General features: G+C 36.7%; 2 protein-coding genes across 3 annotated transcripts; both read left to right on the top strand.

Moving 5' to 3' along the window:
* The first annotated feature begins 1,126 nt into the window (after positions 1–1,126).
* On the top strand, positions 1,127–20,786 carry LOC128218891 (uncharacterized). 2 transcript variants are annotated; one of them, XM_052926652.1, is made up of 4 exons: positions 1,127–1,278; positions 1,832–1,859; positions 18,298–18,426; positions 19,710–20,786. In XM_052926652.1, exons 1-4 carry the CDS (start codon positions 1,162–1,164, stop codon positions 19,805–19,807), a joined length of 372 nt encoding a protein of 123 aa, XP_052782612.1. In that variant the 5' UTR covers positions 1,127–1,161; the 3' UTR covers positions 19,808–20,786. The 2 variants fall into 2 exon arrangements, with proteins under 2 accessions (XP_052782612.1, XP_052782613.1); XM_052926653.1 differs by having other exon boundaries at positions 20,648–20,786.
* On the top strand, positions 8,425–11,345 carry LOC128218890 (uncharacterized). The gene is made up of 3 exons (XM_052926651.1): positions 8,425–9,252; positions 9,969–10,469; positions 10,716–11,345. Exons 1-3 carry the CDS (start codon positions 8,506–8,508, stop codon positions 11,016–11,018), a joined length of 1,551 nt encoding a protein of 516 aa, XP_052782611.1. The 5' UTR covers positions 8,425–8,505; the 3' UTR covers positions 11,019–11,345.
* Positions 20,787–21,752: the final 966 nt, after the last annotated feature.

A 21,752-nucleotide genomic window follows, 5' to 3' on the forward strand; every position in this document is an offset into this window, starting at 1 on the left:
AAAAAAAATTAAACTGGCAGCTCATTGAAATGTCGTACGTCACCTAATTAGAGAAGAGGTACGTTTTCATTTTAATTTTCGTCGAGACTCGATGTCGTGCTGTCAGGTAGGGTGGCATCATGTTTTAACGCTGTCGCTGGTTTGTGGTCACCATGCCAGACAAGTGGGTTTTTTCTCCGGGTACTACCGTTTCCCCCGCAACACAAGACCACATTCTAGCGTTAAATCGTGCCATCGAGAGTGATAAATATCACAGTGATTTGGTGGGAATGAGCTGAATTTTGACCTTTACAAAATTTAGTGACATTTAACCTAAATCACTAAATTTTGTAAAGGTCAAAATTCAGCTCATTCCCACCAAATCACTGTGATAAATATAATGCTGTAATACCTTATTTCACAATGGTTGTAAAATAAATAAGTTAAAACTAACGCTGACGCACAGTAATGTCAATCGTCTCTTGCTATAAAACTTACTTGTATTATCCTAAACGTGTATGTTTTCGGTTAACCCACCGACTCAGTAAAATCGGCCCGAGATGATGAAAGGCCCTCTGAGGAGACAAATTTTGTTCCGTCTTTTTTTATAGGGGCTTAAAAATACATTTGGTCCGGGTTATCCGAAACTACGTACGAAAAAAGGCACCGACCAAACCGTTTTTATAGTCAGTTGGTAAAACAACAATGAAAAAACTAAACTACTTTTTTTAAAGTATGTTTTAATATATAGTTTAAAAACCTTGGATTCTTTATACTGATGATTACCTTAACACCATTCTCAAATGATGAAAATAACGTTTTTATATAGAGCCTAATAAAAAAGCCTACCTACAATGCCTATTTTTGAAAAAGACGTAATCCTATCCAAACCATTTTATTTATTTTTTTGCCTAAAGAGGAGTTAGTAGACTAAAGATGCGTACTATAGGCGGGAAATACGGAAACAATTCCCTACCTACCCACTCCCAAAATGGTGGGTAGGGCAAGCAAACATTTTTTGTTAATTGTTCCCTTATCACCAGATTTTTCAATTTTAAGTATTGCGATATATATGAGTAACAAATGAAAGGGATGTCACCCACTTGACTTCCCGACTTAAATTTTCAACTTATCAGATAATGCAAAAGCAGCTCATATCGGTGTCCTCAATTTTACAATCTGATGTTTCAACTACAGCAGCTGTTGGGTACTATGGATAATATTACTGTGTCTAAAATGTTGTTGAAATGCTTTATATGGGTATTCCTTGGTACTTTATTTTTCCAAACTGTTGTCTCGGTAAGTTTACATATTTCATTTTCCTGATTTTAATTGTTTAATTGTTAATTTAGTTTTTAATATTGACATAGATTCTATATTCCTATTGTACATGCCCATATGAACATATATCATTATTTGACAGGGTCCATGTTCGAACCCCTCGTGGCCTCCGTTTAAGTTCCACTTCAAAAAACTGTCACTGGAGTGGCGTGGCTTAACGAAGGCACTGTAGGCCAGGGGCTACACATAGCATTCAAAAACGGCATTTTGTTAAAGGCCAAAAATAACTTGAAACTTGAGGGATATGGAAGCGTTTGAAGTTAAGTGTGTGTTTGTGTAAGTGTGTGTGTGCGTGCGTGTGTGCGTGTGTGCGTGCGTGCGTGTGTGCGTGCGTACCTTTTTACGTATTAGTGGACCACTTATCTTAGCCCATCCTGCATTAAATCTAACCGAAGCCCCCTAGCAAACCGGGCATGCTGATCAATTCGGGTCTACCTCCCCCCTTAATTTTATGATGTTTATTACAATATTTATGTGTTATTCTTGAACAATTAATCTTGTTATTTTTCAGGCTGATACCTGCGTGCAGACACCATGCGGTAAGCTCACATTCTGTCCCAACCGGAGAACCTCGGCTTTTCTCCTTACAAGACAACCTCGGATGAATTGGGCGGTTTACAATGTCAGAACGCTTTACATTTAACTACGCTGCAAGTGGCTCGCGTAGTAATATTAAATAACAGAATACACCTAACTCTATGTTTTCAGGCAAAAACGGCCCCTTTCTTACGCTTAGCATAAAGTACAGGCAGACACCAACTTTGTAGACGTCGCCTTAAATTGAATTTTATTAGCTTGTTTTAATTATGCACCGGCATACATCCGAGGTTCGTCGTAAGGCGGAGATGACCGAGGTGTTCCGATTATTTCTATCGCAGTACAGTCCATTGCACTCTAAACAGTCCTTACTCCAATCGGAACACCTCGGCCAGTATCAAACAGAATTGACTATTTTGAAGCTTGCCGGAGATGGCCGAGTTGTTACGATTGTCCTTCCTCCATAACGATAGCTTTAAACAAATTGAATGCTATGTGTAGTCCCTGGCCTACAGTGCCTTCGTTAAGCCACGCCACTCCAGTGACAGTTATATGAAGTGAAACTTAAACGGGGGCCGCGAGGGGTTCGAACATGGACCCTGTCAAATAATGATATATGGTCATATGGGCATGTATGCGCATAAGCAAATTGCGGTTTTTAAGAATAATGTTTCCCTTTTTTAAAATCAAGAACAGAACAGGATGATAATTAATTTGGACTTTAAAAGGACGAGATCTCTTACATACAAATAACTCTTAAGACAATTTTGGTGAATAGATAATACAAAACAGACATACTCGAACATGCGAATATGACTACGCAGTAGCATTTATGATCGAATTTCTCATTTCAGTAGTTTGAGCCATAAATGTACTCCAAGTTATTTTTTGTTGACAATAGCTTTCAATATCCACATACTTGAGAATCTTGCAAAGGTGATCGTCACATAGCTTGGACACTAAAATATGGCCCTCCAGTCCTTTGATATTGTTTAAAAATCAACAATATGACATTTCAATACAATTCTAAGAATTTTACTTGAAAAAGCACATTATATATATAAAATATGTATAGGGTCATATTTTATTGTCCAATCTACGTGGCATCTTGCATAATAATTACTAATTTTACGTTTTCTAATATCCTTTTTACAGTTACATTTTCCAAAATCAAGTATGGCAAATCGTTTGAAATGTTAAATTACATTATTGACAGCTTGCAACCTTCATAGGTTCAAATTTTGTATTTGAAGTCGGCGATTTTGAAAAGTGTTGGGGTATTCCGGTATGTGATGTTATAGGATACAGAATTTTAGAGAAATGCGGGGAATGTGCAAATTAATAATTTGAAATAAGCTTTTGCATTTTGTTTAGAAAACTTGTGCATTTGCCTATGGATATTAAAATATTCCTACAATAAAAAGCACGATCTGGTAAACACAAATTATTGGAATTATTGAATGTTTCCATCGAATTATCAGCTTTTCCTACCAGTCGGAACACCTCTGCCATTGTCCAAAAAATTATCTGGAAGCTTGTCGGAGATGGCCGAGTTACGATTGCATTTCCTACATTTTCAGAAAAGTTTAAATCCTTAAACATCACGTACCCATGCCCAGTCAGGGTAGGTGCTCACAGGCGTTTTCCTGATCACCATTGCGAACTATGTATGCTTGAATCTAAAATAAAATTTAGAGAAGAAACATTACATTATTAACATCATAAGTGTGTATTAAGTCCATTTAAAATCTGAAAATAGGAAGTACAGTACTGTATAATACTATTGAAAGGCCATCTTGCATTTTCGAACAATAGATATTGATGAAAAAAAATGCATTTGTTGATCAATTGTTGAAGAACTGGGAGCTTGAATATCCATACACTCCCAGTGAAATTATGTTTATCGACTGACTCTTCCAAGGTGTAGGTCCCAACAAAAATAAATATTAAAGGGACTTTTACATGGTTTGTACATTGCACTTTGTATGAAAAAATAGTGCAAAATAATTGAGGAAAATCAATGTAAGTGTTAAAACTAAGATACTGACGGCTGGAAGCCTTCAACTGATGTTCATTTATGCTCAAATAATATCTAATCGTGAAGTCCACGATTTTAAAAGCATTAGTAACCCGATTCAGCAAACGGCTGTAGCGTGACTGGTTGATTTACAATATCACGTGATGCTACCAATGTATTCAATAAAGGTTAAATATCCGTAAGCGTATGTACTTGTCTTTATTGGAGAGTGGATATGGTATACGTGTTTCTAATTTGTTCTTGTCTGTACCGGCGTAGGTTCGCTCCTCACTACACCCAAGTATTTTTTATACTTCAATTGTATTATTTTCTGCAACTTCGGTATCAAAGAGTAAAATAATTATAATATCAGTGATAACAGATGCATTACCGGAAAAAAAAATCATTTTTGGTGCTAAAACATGAACTAGTCCCTTTAAAGCTGCACTCTCACAGATTGAATGCTTTGACATCTTTTTTTTTTGTTTTTTGTCTGGAACGAGCCAATTTTTGCGAAAATCCATGGAAACAAGACTGCTGCAGTGTACGAAATTCGGCTTTGAATCCACTAGCCCATTCGGGCTACCAGATAGGAAATTTTACAAGCCCGAAACCAATTTCACTAGCCCAAACTTAAACACTTAAAAGTATCACTCGTTCGGAATATTTTTTGGAAGTTTAAATACGATTCCGCAACGATTCTGAATATCTAATCAAGCACGCTGATACAGTTTCAATAAATGCTCCACAATCTGAACAATGCGTCAACAATAAATTATAGTCATACATATATTAGTGTAGTCATCAAAAGTTCAGTAACTAATAAAGTTTTCAAAAAGTTAATACGAGAAAAATATTTCCTGAACATATCTTTTATTTAATGGAAAGAGTTATGCATACATGTACTATAAGTTCTGTTATCCAATGCATCCTTGTCAAATCAGATATGCACCAGCGATTGTGCAATGACATTTTTCTCTTTTCAACTTTCAGTTTCACTTTCAAGTTTCAGAAGTAACAACAAAAATATATCGATGTTTATATTGCCAATATTCCTATAATTGTTCTTTAAAAATTAATGGCAAAGCTATTTAAAGGTATAAAATAGAACCTTACTGTACTGTACACAGACAACGAGTTAACTGTATATCCGACAGTTCTCCTTTCACTTTGATTAAATTTGTCAGGAAGTAAGCGAGCACCTGTTTCCTCCGCATTTAAGACAACTTTTGTAGAATGATTATGTTCTGTTCGCATTAAAAACTTAAATATCTTTCTTTTTATATTAGCTTATAAATAAAATATATTTAAATGAAATAAATAAAATATCAATGTTGATATTGCTATTTTAGCATTGTCAATTTTCATAGCCATCGTTGTTGTCGAAAACTGCCGACTTTATCGGTTAATTTACATAATGGGCGGAGTTAATGACGTCATAGAGTTTGACTGCTGCTAATAGACACAGTTATTGGTTAGAAACTGATCGATAATTACTTGTCACTTCGGGCGTTAATGAATTTTGGCATGTGTTTATATTTATTGATTAAATAAACAAACATTGAGCACATGGCTTGAGCCCTGAATGTAAATTTCGGCGAATCCGACTTCGCCGTTGTCAAGGCGACTTAATCGCTCCAGTCGCCTTGAAGGACGCATTCTTGAATAATAAGGCTTTGCGTATAAAAAACATGATGCGTAACGCGTTTAACTGGCAGGTTTTTTTAAATAACCTAAGGAAAAAACGGTAGCCCGGTCGGGCTAGTTTCTGTGGAAAATCGGTAGCCCCAGCTGAAATTTGGTAGCCTCGGGCTATCGGGCTACCGTGAATTTCGAACACTGCTGCTGACAAAAGATTAGATCGCGGATTTTTATATTTAAGTTAAAAAAATGATGTTTAATGCATTTTTCTTAAACCATTAGTAACGGTTTAAGCCATAAAACATAAATTTTCGAACGGAAATAGGCAAATCGGCGATCGGATCTTTTGTCAGCAATCTTTTATCATTGCTTTGCAGATATTTACGTAAAATTTGCTCTTTCCAAGATAAAATATATAAAAGTTGAAAAAATAGTAAATCTGTGAGAGTGCTGCTTTAAACGATACATTGATGCATGTGTGATCAACCTGTGTTGTTTGTACGCATTACATACTCAGAAATCGGTATTTATGTCCGCTGCAAGTAGAACGCGTAGTAATTTTATTTAGCTGTTAAACTGTATGACTTAACTCTTGGGAATCTTAATTATTTTGCAATAATACTCTCTACAGGCAACCAATTTAAACTTAGATCAACAAATACAAGCTAAAACACTACAATTAATTAATGATATAATACAAAAAATAGGAACAACATTTACCGATGTACCGGCATACATCCGAGGTTGTTTTCGATAAAAATGGCCCAGGAGCTCCGAATGGTTTGTACCTTGTGTTTCTCGTGTTCAGTGTCAGCTAGGTCTTAGCATTTCAACAGAGTCGTTGTTATATTTTGGGCTGTGGTCTTGTCCCTGTATTGTCCAATGTTGTATTGAATTAGAAATAAGTATGAAATCATCACGATGGTACTTTTTCTGTTGAGGAAGAGGAATGTACACACAGATCATCGTTTAATGAATCGCTGATTTTACACGAGCTTTTGATTTTGCATTTTTGTAACCATTTAAACATTTAAAGCTGCACAGATTTAACGTTTTGACAATTTTTTATATATATTTTTTTGTCTTGGAATAAGCCAATTTTTACGTAAATATCTGAAAACCAATGATATAAGACTGCTGACAAAAGATTAGATCGCAGTGTTTCATAGTTGCGTTCGAAAATTAAAGTGACTCTCTTATTCAAAATCAATGCATACACATGTATAACAAACAAAGATTTTGAGTGATAACATTGAACTACTTTCTAACTAATGCATTTATGGAAATGGAAATGGAAATTAATTATTGATGATAAGATTGTAACCGTGGAATTAATAGCTGAAACGCAAAAAAAATATTAAATGAGTGGCGAGTGCTAAAAGATTTACTGTGATCCATTATCGTCTCATAAGGTAGAAATACCGTGTTTTCTGCACCATTCATTCAAATTTAGCTCGGTGTCCTTAATTGGAACCATTGTTTTTGACATTTATTCATACTTTTTGGTAAATTTGAACAATTGTATTATTTGTGGTAAATCTTATTTTGAAGTAGAAGTGAATCTTTAATGTTTTATGGCTAAAAAAAGGAAAAAGCATTAAACATCAATTTTTGAACATGAATATGAGAACCTGCGATCTGACTTTTTGTTGGCAGTCTTATATCACTGGTTTCCATGCATCAATTAGAGATAGGGATTTAAACAAATCATGTTGTGATACAGAAATAATAGTTCTGAATACCATATATAAATATACTGAGAATAAGTTATGTTGATGTAGATGTTAATTATGGTCTTCAATAGAAGAGTTTGCAATTCCATGTTGGTGTTTTCTTTAAATCATACATCTTGATTAAATCCTAAATTAACAGCAGTCAGATATGCTCATGTATGCTATTATCTTTAAATCATGTGCTCTGCTTGAAAAATGACACTATGAAATAGCAATTATTTATTTTATTTTTAATATTGTACTCGACTTGAAAAATGGGGTTATGAAATGAAATGTTTGTAGTGAGGAAATTATTTTCAGTTTGACTTCAGCAATGTCTTTTGGGTATTCATTAAAAACTATTAAAATAAAATGGAATTCTGTGCCGCTTCGTAATGAAGACATCCTCTTGTCATTAAGACCGCCGTTTCATAAAAACATTGAAGTATAAATTCAAGGAGTGTTTATCAAACAAACAGACTTTGACCTACGGATATTCAAGCTGCACTCTCACTGATTGAAAGTTTTGACAACTTTTTTTGTTTGTTTTTTGTCTTGAAACCAGCCAAATTTTGCGAAAATCCAGGAAACCAGTTATATAAGACTGCTGACAAAATATCAGATCGCAGATTTTTATATTTAAGTTCAAAAATTGATGTTTTATGCATTTTCCTTAAACCGTTAGCCATAAATTATTAATTTTCGAACGAAAATATGAAAATATACGATCTGATTTTTGTCAGCAATCTTATATCATTGGTTTATAGATATTTACTTAAAACTTTGCTCTTTCCAAGACAGAAAAATAAAAAAAAATATGTTAAAATGGTATATCTGTGAGAGTGCAGCTTTAAAGCGAAACTACCTGGAATCAGTCTGAACGAAAAGACGGGTTTTAATTATGTCTCATAACAGGTGTTCTCAATTATAAATTCATACGTGGGTTGTCCGAGAATTCGTAGTCCAACCCTCGTATGGAGGAGGATTTATTTCGCTATATATACTTTTGTCTCAATACCTCTAAGTAGATATCCAGTGTTGGCCACAATGTCTTGCCTGGTTGTTCTCATTTCTTTAATAATCTTGCGCCCTCGAGTTACGGTACATGGGTTATACACCACACAGGATTCTTTGGAAATACTCTCAAGCGTATGTCCGTATTCCAATATTTGTAATAGAACAATCAATGAAGATTTTAAGTGGGATACCGATAAATATTCTCCATGTTGCCAACCATGTAGTTGTGACTTCGACTGCGCCGCACGAAGAGATTGTTGTATGGCAAGCATGGTAGAGACGTTGGAAAAGGCAGACGAGGAAAACTGCGTAAACTCAAACGGGGAAATAGGAATTGATGATTCAGTAGTAGGGTACGCATACCTTCTGATAGACACATGTCACACTGGAGACAGTTCCGTCGACACGTCTGGTCTCTTGAACAATTCCGTAGAAATGGTTTCTTGCAGATCCGAGAGTTTCTCTCCAGTTTCATCTAAAACGACTGGAAGAATTTATTATAACTCTTTCTGTGCTCAATGCAATGAACAAAAACGGGCGGTACCATGGCAAATGATCATACTACAAATGAGACCATTAACTTCTTATGAGCTTGCAGTAATGACAAATGAAGATATCAATGACATGTTTCCTCAACGACTTTACACCCCTCCAGAAGGGGAAGACTGGACATCTAAAGAGTGCGTGTCTGTGGTTGATTCATGCAATAGTTCCAACACAACACTACAAGCATTGTGTAAAACGTATTACGCCCCTATCACCCGTGCTTCATGGCCTACAAGCCGTCCTTACAAAAACGTGTTTTGCGCCATGTGTAACGGACTGAGTGAGGAAAGACTTTTAAATGAATCTGTCTGCTTACAGTCAAGTGCAAAGACTTCGTCTTTGACAAATACGGGCACAATACTTGATGTTTTGCATTACAATATGCGGCAAACCCAAAGTGACAAACAGACCAGTAAGCCTGAAACAGCATGCTCTGATCACGAAGTCCAACAACCCAACAGGGTAGGTGAATGATTTCGTTTGTTTTAAAGGTGTATATATATATTAATTGGTATTATAAAATGTTCGGTACAATTTAAGAAATAGTCTCACACAACTTCGGGCCATATGACATTATAAGGGTCTGTCAGTCAGCCCCCGAAAGTAAATTGACCTCGGCTAACGCATTTGATGGTCAATATACACTTTCGATGGCTGAATGGCCGGTCCTTATAATGTCATATGATCCTCAGTGGTGTGTAATATTTCTAAAATAATATATATGCACAGAGTAACAGGAATGGTACGAGCTCCTGATTGGAAGTGAGATATTCCTGTAATATAATTTGGAACAGTTTATTTGCTGGAAACGAGAGTTTCGTGTCCCTCAGCCTGATTTCATTGAATTAAAACCGGTTTAATTAATGATTCACTTTTTTTCTAATCACATTCTATAAATTAGAACAATATGTATTTAAAAGGAAACACTTCTGCTTTTGTTGATAGTAATTATTGACTTTCTGCATAATTGTTTGTCATTTAATTTTAATCAATTCAATTCTCCTTGAATTACGATTTAAATTGTCTTGAAATATATGTGTCAAGTTCCAATTATAGATAATACATACTTACATTTGCTTGATTATTAACATTCTGCAATTGCCATTCACTTAAATGTTATTACAAGGTTTATAAGTATTCAATTAACCATTGCAGAAAGTTGAGTTGTTTTCTTTCAGAGCACGTGCTACCCTGTGTTTTGTCCAAGAGGGATGTACAGAACTGACTCACAGCGGTGTGTTTACTTTGGAGAAAAATGGGTCATAAATCCAAAATTAATGCTAACGTTGATGAAATATTCGGGGCCGAGTCTTGGCTTGGCTTTGAGCAAGATGAAGCCTCTACAACTTGTGAAATTGCTTCAAATTCCTAAACAATGCCATGATATTGGATGGACAGACATGTCCATTTTGGGTGATACCATTCCCAAAACTGTCGAACAAGAAACTGAAACTTTTGAAGTTGTCCTGTTGAAGAACAGTGATGGATTAGGCATAATCCCTGAAACGTTTTTTCCAAACGCAAAGTCATGCTTGACAGAGGAGTGGACCATGGTGATACAAAAACAAAAAATTGTGTTAAAGGCTTTTCTGAAGAAGCAACTGAACCAAAACCTTATTACCATGCCGAGGGATAGGATTTCGTATGAGCTATTAGACAAGCTGTACTTTTGTGAACAGGTTAGCATGCACAATCATTAAATAATATTATTGTAACTAAGTTTCATTCCTCTCTTAATATTGAAACAATAGAACATACTTAAGTAACTTCTCCTGAAAGTTTCCTTTAACGTTTGTATGGTTTTCTTTGGCTTAAATATACACTACTTTTTAGAATCAAACTGTTTATGGTTTATAGGTCAGCTTTTTCTTTTTCCTGTAGATTAAAGCGTCATTTACATAGATTTCAATTGGTCTGTTTTACAGATATATCTTCCTAAAGATGAGGTGATGAAGACACCACAAGGATTGCTCATTAACTCGACAGGCGCGTTTCTTTATCCGTCTGAATTTAGTTCGCTGACAAGACTGAGAAGCGAAGATCGTATTCTTTACGTTTACCTGGTAGCTGTTTGTGTCGACGATTTTATTGAAACATCACTGGACATTGTAAACAATGGTGGCCACCTCGTGTTCTGTCTAGGTCAATATTGTTGTTTACTGTTTTGTGTTACCATATTTGTGCTACATGAATCGGCTGTGTTTCAATATACAGTCGAACCCCATTAGCTCGAACTCGCTTAGCTCGATTTCCTCGTTGGAAAGATGTGGTGTAAAAGACCGATTTCTTAATACTGAAGGTTAGCATTCCTGCTTGGCTCGAATCCTCGAGGCTCGAGGTATTTTTGCCGGTCACTGGGACTTCGAGCCAACTGTGTTCGACTGTATACTTAACGGAACTTCAAACGCCCCCCAAACACATTTGTATTGATGTTAGTATTTTGAAAAATATGAAACTTGTCGATCATAATAATCAATATGAAAATCGATGTGTATGTCAAAATTGTCAATATCAACGTAATATTATACCAACTATAGCATTGTGCCAAATGCCTGTTGAAATTAAAAATTACAAAACATCCAAAAAAACATCGTCTTTTAAATTGAAAATCATTAAGCGTCGTTAACGTAAATATATCTCGTATTAGAGATGACGTTATATCAACATTCAAAATGAAGTTAAGTAAAAAAACAGATTAAGGTTAATTTCATTTTATAAGGTATAAAAATCAAAGGATAGCATCGCTGAAAGAAGCAATGCAGCCGAATTAAAGATGCACCCTTACTCCCAAATAAGATGGATCACAATTAATACAACGGTTTTAATATACCAAAAAGGATGAGTAAATATAGAAAAACAATAGTTCTTATGAAGGATACTCTGTTTAATTTTAAAGGAATGTGCAGAAAACACGGTATTTCTACCTCATAAGTTGATCGTAAATTACTGTAAATCTTTTAGCACTCACCATTCATTTGATGTTTGTGCGTATTCGGGTATTAAACAGAACAGAAATTTTATTCGACTTAAGCATAAAGAGCTCATCGCTACAACAATATGTATAGAAACAAAATATTAAATACACGGTTTCAATCTTTTATTCAGTAATTAATATTTTCCATAAATGCATTATGTAGTAAGTAGTTAAAGGTTTATCACTCAAGGTCATGTTTGTTATACACGTGTATGTATTGATTTTAAGTACGACTGTCACTACCTCTCGCTCGGAAAAACTTCATTACTCAAAAGAGAAATTATAAACTGAATGTATAGCTGATTTAGAGGGGGTGCGCACCCGGCGCGCGCCCCCTCTAAAATCGTCAAATTTACTTTTTATGTCATTATCGCAAAAAAATAAAAATAAAAATACGCTCATAATGCATCATTTCCGACTATTTATTGTTCAAACTTTCTTGATGGAGTAATCCCAAATCCCCATGCAAATAGTGTATGCCATACGCTCGGTTCTGAGGGAGGGGCGCATGTCAAAAGGCTGCGCCCCTAAGTTACGCCCCCTCTTACGCCCCTAATGTAAGTCAGACAGTTCTTGATAGTTCAGCACTGCGTTTGCTATTAAATGTATATTAAATGTAATTAATAATGAAGATCAAAAACATACAGAAAAACACAAAAGAACACATGTGTATAACGTTTGTTTACCACACAACTACTCGCCAACGTACACACATTTGACTAATTAATTATGAAAGTTCCCAAAATACCGTATATATTCGTCAGTGAAATATGATGTGCGCACATATTTACATATAAACAAATACTTCTGAAACAGTTGACTCAAATCCTGTAAGGAAAAGTGCAGATCACAAGTGTAGCAATTAACCTCAAGTGCAATAAGGATTTGAACGATGACATAAACAATGTTGTTTACTTGAACAGAAATATGAACGATCGGTCTAGTGTTTTAAACTTAGGGTCGTTAGTTCAGGCGCGTAGGAAGCAAATTGACATTGGGGGGCTTGGGAGGGGTGTCACCTCCTTTTGAGATCCAGGTTTTATTTTCATGTTTTCTTTTAAACCTTTTTCATGAGATACTAAGTCGTGAGCACGCGATACTTAGTCGTGAGCACGACATACTAAGTCGTGAGCACGAGATACTAAGTCGTGCGCACGAGTTACTAAGTCGTGAGCACGAGTTACTAAGTCGTGCGCACGAGATCCTAAGTCGTGTGCACAAGTTACTAAGTCGTTAGCACGAGTTACTAAGTCGTGCGCACGAGGTAATTAAGTCGTGTGCACGACTGAGTAACACGTGCTCACGACTTAATAACTCACGACTTAGTATCTCGTGTTCACGACTTAGTATCTCGTGCTCACGACTTAGTATCTCGTGCTTACTATTTAGTATGTCGTACATCTCGTGTTCACGGATTAGTATGTCGTGCTCACGACTTAGTAACTCGTGCTCACGACTAAGTATGTCGTGCTTACGACTTAGTATCTCGTGCTCACGACTTAGTATGTCGTGCTCACGATTTAGTATCTCGTGCTCACGACTTAGTATCTCGTGCTCACGACTTAGTATCTCATGCTCACGACTTAGTATGTCTTGCGCACGAGATAAATAAAAACATACACAAGTCACCTCTGTTCCACCGTACTTATCCCCTTATTCTGTAAAAATTGAACACATCGAACGCCAGGAAGATGATCAAACATTCATTAATCACTCTTAAATTCCGAAGGCTCCGGCGTGCCGGGAACGATAACGACTTGCGGTGGATCCAGTTTGTTTGCTTCAGCGCCGCCGTCCTCATTTACGCAAAAAATGGCTAGTTCGAAGACAAAAAAGTCGTCAAAAAGTTCAATCTGTGGTAGTGCAGCTTTAAGATTAAATTCGACAACAAACTATAAACTGAACTGAATAAAAACTGTCTTCATTACTCCTTTGACAAAAACAAGGACAATGATGTCACGTAAACAAATGCAATGTCGCGTTAATCGGGCCGGTGTTATACTATGATTACCATCTGTTCTCAAAACTATCACTATCTCACGGTTACATATGTCACGTACTTAAGTCAAGTACTTGATAATGGTCTTTGTTTTCAATCCATTTCTTGACTGCCTGACTATATCAAATTGTTGTCTATAAATTAGTGGGTATTGCTAATCTCTGGTCGGTTAGACCAAGTTGTTGAACTATGGTCTTTCGAGATATAACTGTTTATGATATGATAGCGAATGATAATTACCCACTGACTACTTCTATCTTCATATATTTAAATATATTTAATAAAACATCGAAATATATATATTTAAAGGATGCAATCACTTAGATGCATGGTATACCTATGTTTATCAAGCTAGCTTTATTTGAAATACAAAATGTAGAGAAAGACTATGCATAATTCAAGTAGGTAACCAGCGAGTTTGAATCAATATACCAATATACATGAACATTAACACACACGCGCATGCGCACGCACCCCCCCCCCCCTTCACACACACAAACACTTCGATTAATATATTTGGTTTTGAAAACAATAAATCGACCGACATTGTGTCGTTTGTTGGTTTTAGCAAGTGAGTTATTAAGACCCTCGCGCATGCGCACTGGCTCGTAAAGTTGTATTCGCTAGGCAGTTCTTGCCGAACACTAATCAAGTTACCATTTATTCAAATAGCCATACTAGCATATAGAGTTATTCATAAAATAATAAAATTCCCCCTAAATCCACCAAAAGTAAAATGCACTACTATTGGTATATGTTTTTACGGATAAATGTATTTCCATCCAATACTTAAAACATGTTCCAAATACTGAACTTTAAACAAACAAAAAAGAAATCGAGTGTTTTTCTCTTCATTTAAAAACGTGTAAAAGTAAGCACCTGACATGTTCTAGTCTATACGTCAACACATGATATACCTTATAAACCTTTTAGGATCAAAGTCATTTCAAAAAAATAATTATATAATTGTGAACGCGTAGTCTCTGGTTAAAGGGTCAGCGGAAAAATCTAAGGAGTTTAATAAAAAAAAAATGGAAATATTTATATTTGGAATGCACCGTTCTTGAGTACTGAGTAGTCTTACCCATGAGTATAAATTTATTGTGATAAATCTTTAACATTATTTCAGTGTCAATAAAACGTAGATTTATCAGAATATAAATGAGTAGCTTTCCATGCACTACACACTTTGTATATTGGTAGCTTCATTTGCATAACATTCCGAATGCCCCTTGTATATAGGTACCTTCTTTTGCATAACACACTGAACGCCCCTCGTATATACGTACCTTCATTTGCATAACATACTGAACGCCCCTCGTATCTAGGTAGCTTCTTTTGCATAACACACTTAACGCCCCTCGTATATAGGTACCTTCTTTTTGCATAACATACTGAACGCCCCTCGTATATAGGTACCTTCATTTGCATAACATACTGAACGCCCCTCGTATATAGGTACCTTCATTTGCATAACATACTGAACGCCCCTCGTATATAGGTACCTTCATTTGCATAACACATTTAACGCCCCTCGTATATAGGTAGCTTCTTTTGCATAACACACTTAACGCCCCTCGTATATAGGTACCTTCTTTTTGCATAACATACTGAACGCCCCTCGTATATAGGTAGCTTCATTTGCATAACATACTGAACGCCCCTCGTATATAGGTAGCTTCATTTGCATAACATACTGAACGCCCCTCGTATATACGTACCTTCATTTGCATAACATACTGAACGCCCCTCGTATATAGGTAGCATCATTTGCATAACACACTTAACGCCCCTCGTATATAGGTACCTTCTTTTTGCATAACACACTGAACGCCCCTCGTATATACGTACCTTCATTTGCATAACATACTGAACGCCCCTCGTATATAGGTAGCATCATTTGCATAACACATTTAACGCCCCTCGTATATAGGTACCTTCTTTTTGCATAACACACTGAACGCCCCTCGTATATACGTACCTTCATTTGCATAACATACTGAACGCCCCTCGTATATAGGTAGCTTCTTTTGCATAACACACTTAACGCCCCTCGTATATAGGTACCTTCATTTGCATAACACACTTAACGCCCCTCGTATATAGGTACCTTCTTTTTGCATAACATACTGAACGCCCCTCGTATATACGTACCTTCATTTGCATAACATACTGAACGCCCCTCGTATATCGGTAGCATCATTTGCATAACACATTTAACGCCCCTCGTATATAGGTACCTTCTTTTTGCATAACACACTGAACGCCCCTCGTATATACGTACCTTCATTTGCATAACATACTGAACGCCCCTCGTATCTAGGTAGCTTCTTTTGCATAACACACTTAACGCCCCTCGTATATAGGTACCTTCATTTGCATAACATACTGAACGCCCCTCGTATATAGGTAGCATCATTTGCATAACACATTTAACGCCCCTCGTATATAGGTAGCTTCTTTTGCATAACACACTGAACGCCCCTCGTATATAGGTAGCTTCTTTTGCATAACACATTTAACGCCCCTCGTATATAGGTAGCTTCTTTTGCATAACACACTGAACGCCCCTCGTATATAGGTAGCTTCTTTTGCATAACACATTTAACGCCCCTCGTATATAGGTAGCTTCTTTTGCATAACACATTTAACGCCCCTCGTATATAGGTAGCTTCTTTTGCATAACACACTGAACGCCCCTCGTATCTAGGTAGCTTCTTTTGCATAACACATTTAACGCCCCTCGTATATAGGTACCTTCATTTGCATAACACACTGAACGCCCCTCGTATATAGGTACCTTCTTTTGCATAACATACTGAACGCCCCTCGTATATAGGTACCTTCTTTTGCATAACACACTGAACGCCCCTCGTATATAGGTAGCATCATTTGCATAACACATTTAACGCCCCTCGTATATAGGTAGCTTCTTTTGCATAACATACTGAACGCCCCTCGTATATAGGTAGCTTCTTTTGCATAACATACTGAACGCCCCTCGTATATAGGTACCTTCTTTTGCATAACACACTGAACGCCCCTCGTATATAGGTAGCATCATTTGCATAACACATTTAACGCCCCTCGTATATAGGTACCTTCTTTTTGCATAACATACTGAACGCCCCTCGTATATAGGTAGCTTCTTTTGCATAACATACTGAACGCCCCTCGTATATAGGTACCTTCTTTTGCATAACACACTGAACGCCCCTCGTATCTAGGTAGCTTCTTTTGCATAACACACTTAACGCCCCTCGTATATAGGTAGCTTCATTTGCATAACATACTTAACGCCCCTCATATATACGTACCTTCATTTGCATAACATACTGAACGCCCCTCGTATATAGGTAGCATCATTTGCATAACACATTTAACGCCCCTCGTATATAGGTAGCTTCATTTGCATAACACACTTAACGCCCCTCGTATATAGGTAGCGTCACTTGCATGACACACTTAACGCCCCTAGTATATAGGTAGCTTCAATTGCATAACATACTTAACGCCCCTCGTATATAGGTAGTTTCATTTGTATAACATACTGAACGCCCCTCGTATATAGGTAGCTTCGTTTGCATAACATACTGAACGCCCGTAGTATATAGGTAGCTTCATTTGCATAACATACTGAATGCCACTCGTAAATTGGTAGCTTTCATTGGACTCGTCTATTACTACATGTAGTTTTAATTGCATTTCAAACGAAATGCCCCTCGTAAAGAGTTAATTCTAGCTGCACTACATACTGAAAGCCTCGTGTATAAAAGAAGCTTCGCCTAAATTACATATTGAATGCCCCTCGATATATTAGTGGCTTCACCTGCACAACATACTCAACACCCCTCATAGATAAGAAGCTTCACCAGCAATACATACTCAACGCCCCTCGTATATAGGTAGATTCACCTGCAAAATATATTCATCGCCTCTCGTATATAAGAAGCTTCACAAGCAAAACATACTCAACGCCCCTCGTATAATAGTGCCTTCACCTGCACAACATACTCAAGTCCCCTCGTATATTAGAGGCTACGCCAGCACAACATACTCAACGCCCCTCGTATATTAGTGGCTTCACCAGCACAACATACTTAACGCCCCTCGTATATTAGTGGCTTCACCAGCACAACATACCCGACGTCCCTCGTATATTAGTGGCTTCACCAGCACATCATACTCAACGCCCCTCGTATATTAGAAGCTTCACCAGCACAACATAATCAACGCCCCTCGTATATTAGAAGCTTCACCAGCACAACATAATCAACGCCCCTCGTATATTAGAAGCTCCACCTGAACGCCCGTATGTTAGTAGCTTCACTTGTTTTACTTACGGTATGCACCTCGTAAGGGCAATAGTGTAACTGTGATAATTAAAAAAAAACATGATTAGTGACCCAAGCGATATCAAGTGGTAGGAATAAATTGGGGTCATCAAGCTTCAACATATAATAATACGGTCAGTAAGACCATTCAAGTTACCGTAATCGAATGCCTTAATATGGAAATTGTTCGTCTCTTACAGATAATGGTCATTGTTGCGACAAAAGTGGAAGTTCATCAGCCTCAGAGAAACCGTGTTGCTGCTCGCGACCGCCAGGCGGAGGCTTCTCCATAACCTGCTCTAGCCATACATCATTCAGATTTGCATGGTGTAAGTTCACAACATCGCCATTCTTCGCATAAGAAGCGTGCCAGGGGCCATATTACAGAAATATCTTTACATAGCGATTAATTATACACTGTCACGACTTTTTGGCAAGTTACAGCGAGTTCATAACTCGCATAGTGTCGCGTGAAAGTTACTGAAATGTCGCCATGTGTGGTATAAAGCCGAACTGAAGCCGACGCTTCACGCACAGAATCAGAAGATTCCTACGAGAATTTTAGTCCGTTTAAACTTCTGGCCGCCCATGAACTAGAAACCCGTATTTTCGGTTTTGCAGCCAAAAGTTAACTTTGGTGCAGAGTCATTGTGACACTCAGTCAGTCGGTAGAGAGGCACAAGTATACGATTTGCTGCGTTGTGCAGAGCGATGGCGGTACCACTTCGTCATTTCACCGAGCATGTTCGACATATCCAACGACACTGAGTGAATGTTCTGCAAGTATCCGATGAGCTGCATCGTTTAAGCATTCATTTTTAACACAGATAAACAGACATAACTAATGCTAATGTCATACATATATATTTTTGTAAAAATTTAGTATAAACTCTCGTTCCGTTCTCATGTCGCAACGTATCGCACCATATCGTTCAATCTCGTACCTATAAATATGCTAAGCTCTTTTAGAATACAACCTACATTTCAAGCCAATGAAATAGCAGATCGGCAATCATTAAAGATGCACTCTTACTCCCAGATAAGATTTACCACAATTAATGATATTGTTTAAATATACCAAAAGGAATTAATAAATGTCGAAAAAAATGGTTCTTATGAAGGATACCGAGTTTCATTTGAAAGGAATGAGCATTAAACACGACATTTCTACCTCGTAGTTATGGAGAAGCAACTCGTTAGGTGCCGTAAGAGACTCGTCAAACATATCGTAGATATGCCGTAGATATGTCGTGTCTTGCGAGTAAACCGCGGCATTTCGGGAGAAATTTCGTGACAGTATGGCAGCAGTATTTGCTTAGGCAGACACAATAGATTTATAAATGAAAATATAGAAAGTGTATTTGCGCTCAGTTTGGACGAGAAATACGTGTATTGGGCCTTTAATTATCCGAACAGTTCAAAACAGTTGAAATAAAGTAAAATAGTTTAGTTTGCCGCCATAACATGTTGCGTTTTAAATGTTTTATGTATATTGTAGGTTATTATCAACGATTTCATATTTTAAAATGTATAATGTTATATTTTGTACAATTGCTTGATATTCCATGGTGTTGATGCTCTGCCTAATATAATGACTCCATGTATATTTTAGATTGGATTGTGCTGATAATTGGTGTGGTTGGAGTTATCGTTGGTGTAGTGGCGTTCCTTATCCACCGAAGGAGAAGAGGTGCCAGTGGTCCTTTATAGTCAATAAGATTTCAGACTAGCATAGTACTACCCACGGATGTTCAAAACCTACTTCCCAAAACCTACACCATTAAACTACACCAGGGGCCATGATTACGAACAGTCTCAAGGCTTAGTTTAGACTCAGACTCAGAAAAGCTTTTTTATAAAGGAACAAAAAATCATATTTATTTCATTACTTTTACAAAAATGTATGTTAATAAAGGTAAAACATTCAAATATGAATATCAGTAAATTTTACCATCAATACTCTGATAGAAGGAAAGTTACAATGAAATGAAGTTTTGCCATAATGAGTCTTGAGTCTGAACTCAGACTGGAGACTGTTCGTAATCACTGCCCCAGGACTATAACAACATAACACACAAAACCTACCACATACTTCTAAAATACATTAGGACGTCCCAGGACTTGCCCAGTCTTTCCACAAGACACACAACATCTACCACAGACCACTAAAAACTTACCAATGACTATATCAGACCTGAGCTCTTACGAACTACCCACAGAATACACCCATAACTACTATAGAACAGGATTACCACTAGACGTCAAGGACTACCTCCAACAACACCTGTCCTACAAACTTACCCATTACATACACACTGTTCCAGCAATAACCCAAGATTGCCACCCTCCCCACCCCTCAACTTACCCCAGGACATCAAAGACTGCTCCATTTCTACTCAAAGACGCCCTGAATGCAATATCGAACCATGCAAACACATACCTATTGACAATTTAAAAATGCATCACCAACACTAAAATTTGGTATATTTGAGCGCATTAGCTACGTAAAGTTGTATTCTGATTCTTTTGCAACGGTTTGCTTCTTTGCAGGGTGAACGAGTAAACATTGGCCAGACTACCGTAGCACATGTATTTGCAAATCATATAAGTGTATATGTAATTGTGTTTATTTGAGATTGCGGATTATGTATAAAATTATTGTATTAAACACATTAAAAACTAACAAAAATGTTTTTCCTCGAGGGATATGTCAACTGTGCAATATTTAATTCTCTATTTTTGTGAGTCAGGGTGAAGTCATATCCCCTGTTTTGTTTACAAACAGATATGAATTCAGGCCTCCTTATTAATGACCAAATTGTTATACATGTACATGTACTACTATTGTTTGCAGATGATATGGTTTACTAGGTAACACCTGAAGATATTAATAGGTCTTAATCGTGGTATTAGAAATTTACTGAAAAAATGGAGTCTAGATCGAGGCCAATATGAGTAAAAAAGTCATGGTGTTTCGTAAAAAAGGTGGTCTATTAAGAAATGAAAAACATTCATACAAAAATAATTGGATTGAAGTTGTCAGTGACTTCACTTATTTGGGAACTATTTTCAACTACACGGGTACATTTGCCAGGAACCATGAACACCTAGTTGGAAAAGCCCTTCAGTCACTAAATAAAGTATTAGCTAATTGCAATTTAAGAATAATATCAAGTCAAACATTAGTTGTCAATTATTTGATACCTTGTTGACTCAATATTTAGTTATGGGTCAGAGGATTGGGGATTCGAGAAATCAAAAGAAATCGAGCGCATTCATTTAAAGTTTTGTGAATTAATTTTAAATGTACGCAGCGATACGTTCGATTGTGCTATGTATGGGGATATATACCCTTATCCCCTGTTTATCTCGAGATATATTAGAATTTAAAGTATTGGTTCAAAGTTGTTCAAACAAACGATGTTGTAAGCAAGGAAATACATAATATGTTTGTTAAAGATTGTCAAAATGGGCAACGCAATTTGGTTACTGATGTTAAAGATATTCTAAGCATGGGTATGTATATGTTTTTGAAAATCCATAGTTATGTGATGTTAATACATTTATCATTATATTCAGAAAACAATAATTGATACATTTAAGCAAACGTGGGGTAATGGCAAGGTTAGAAGTAGTGTTCTTAACCTGTATAATA

The sequence above is a fragment of the Mya arenaria genome, chromosome 15 (assembly GCF_026914265.1).
Source record: "Mya arenaria isolate MELC-2E11 chromosome 15, ASM2691426v1".
NCBI lineage: Eukaryota > Metazoa > Mollusca > Bivalvia > Myida > Myidae > Mya > Mya arenaria.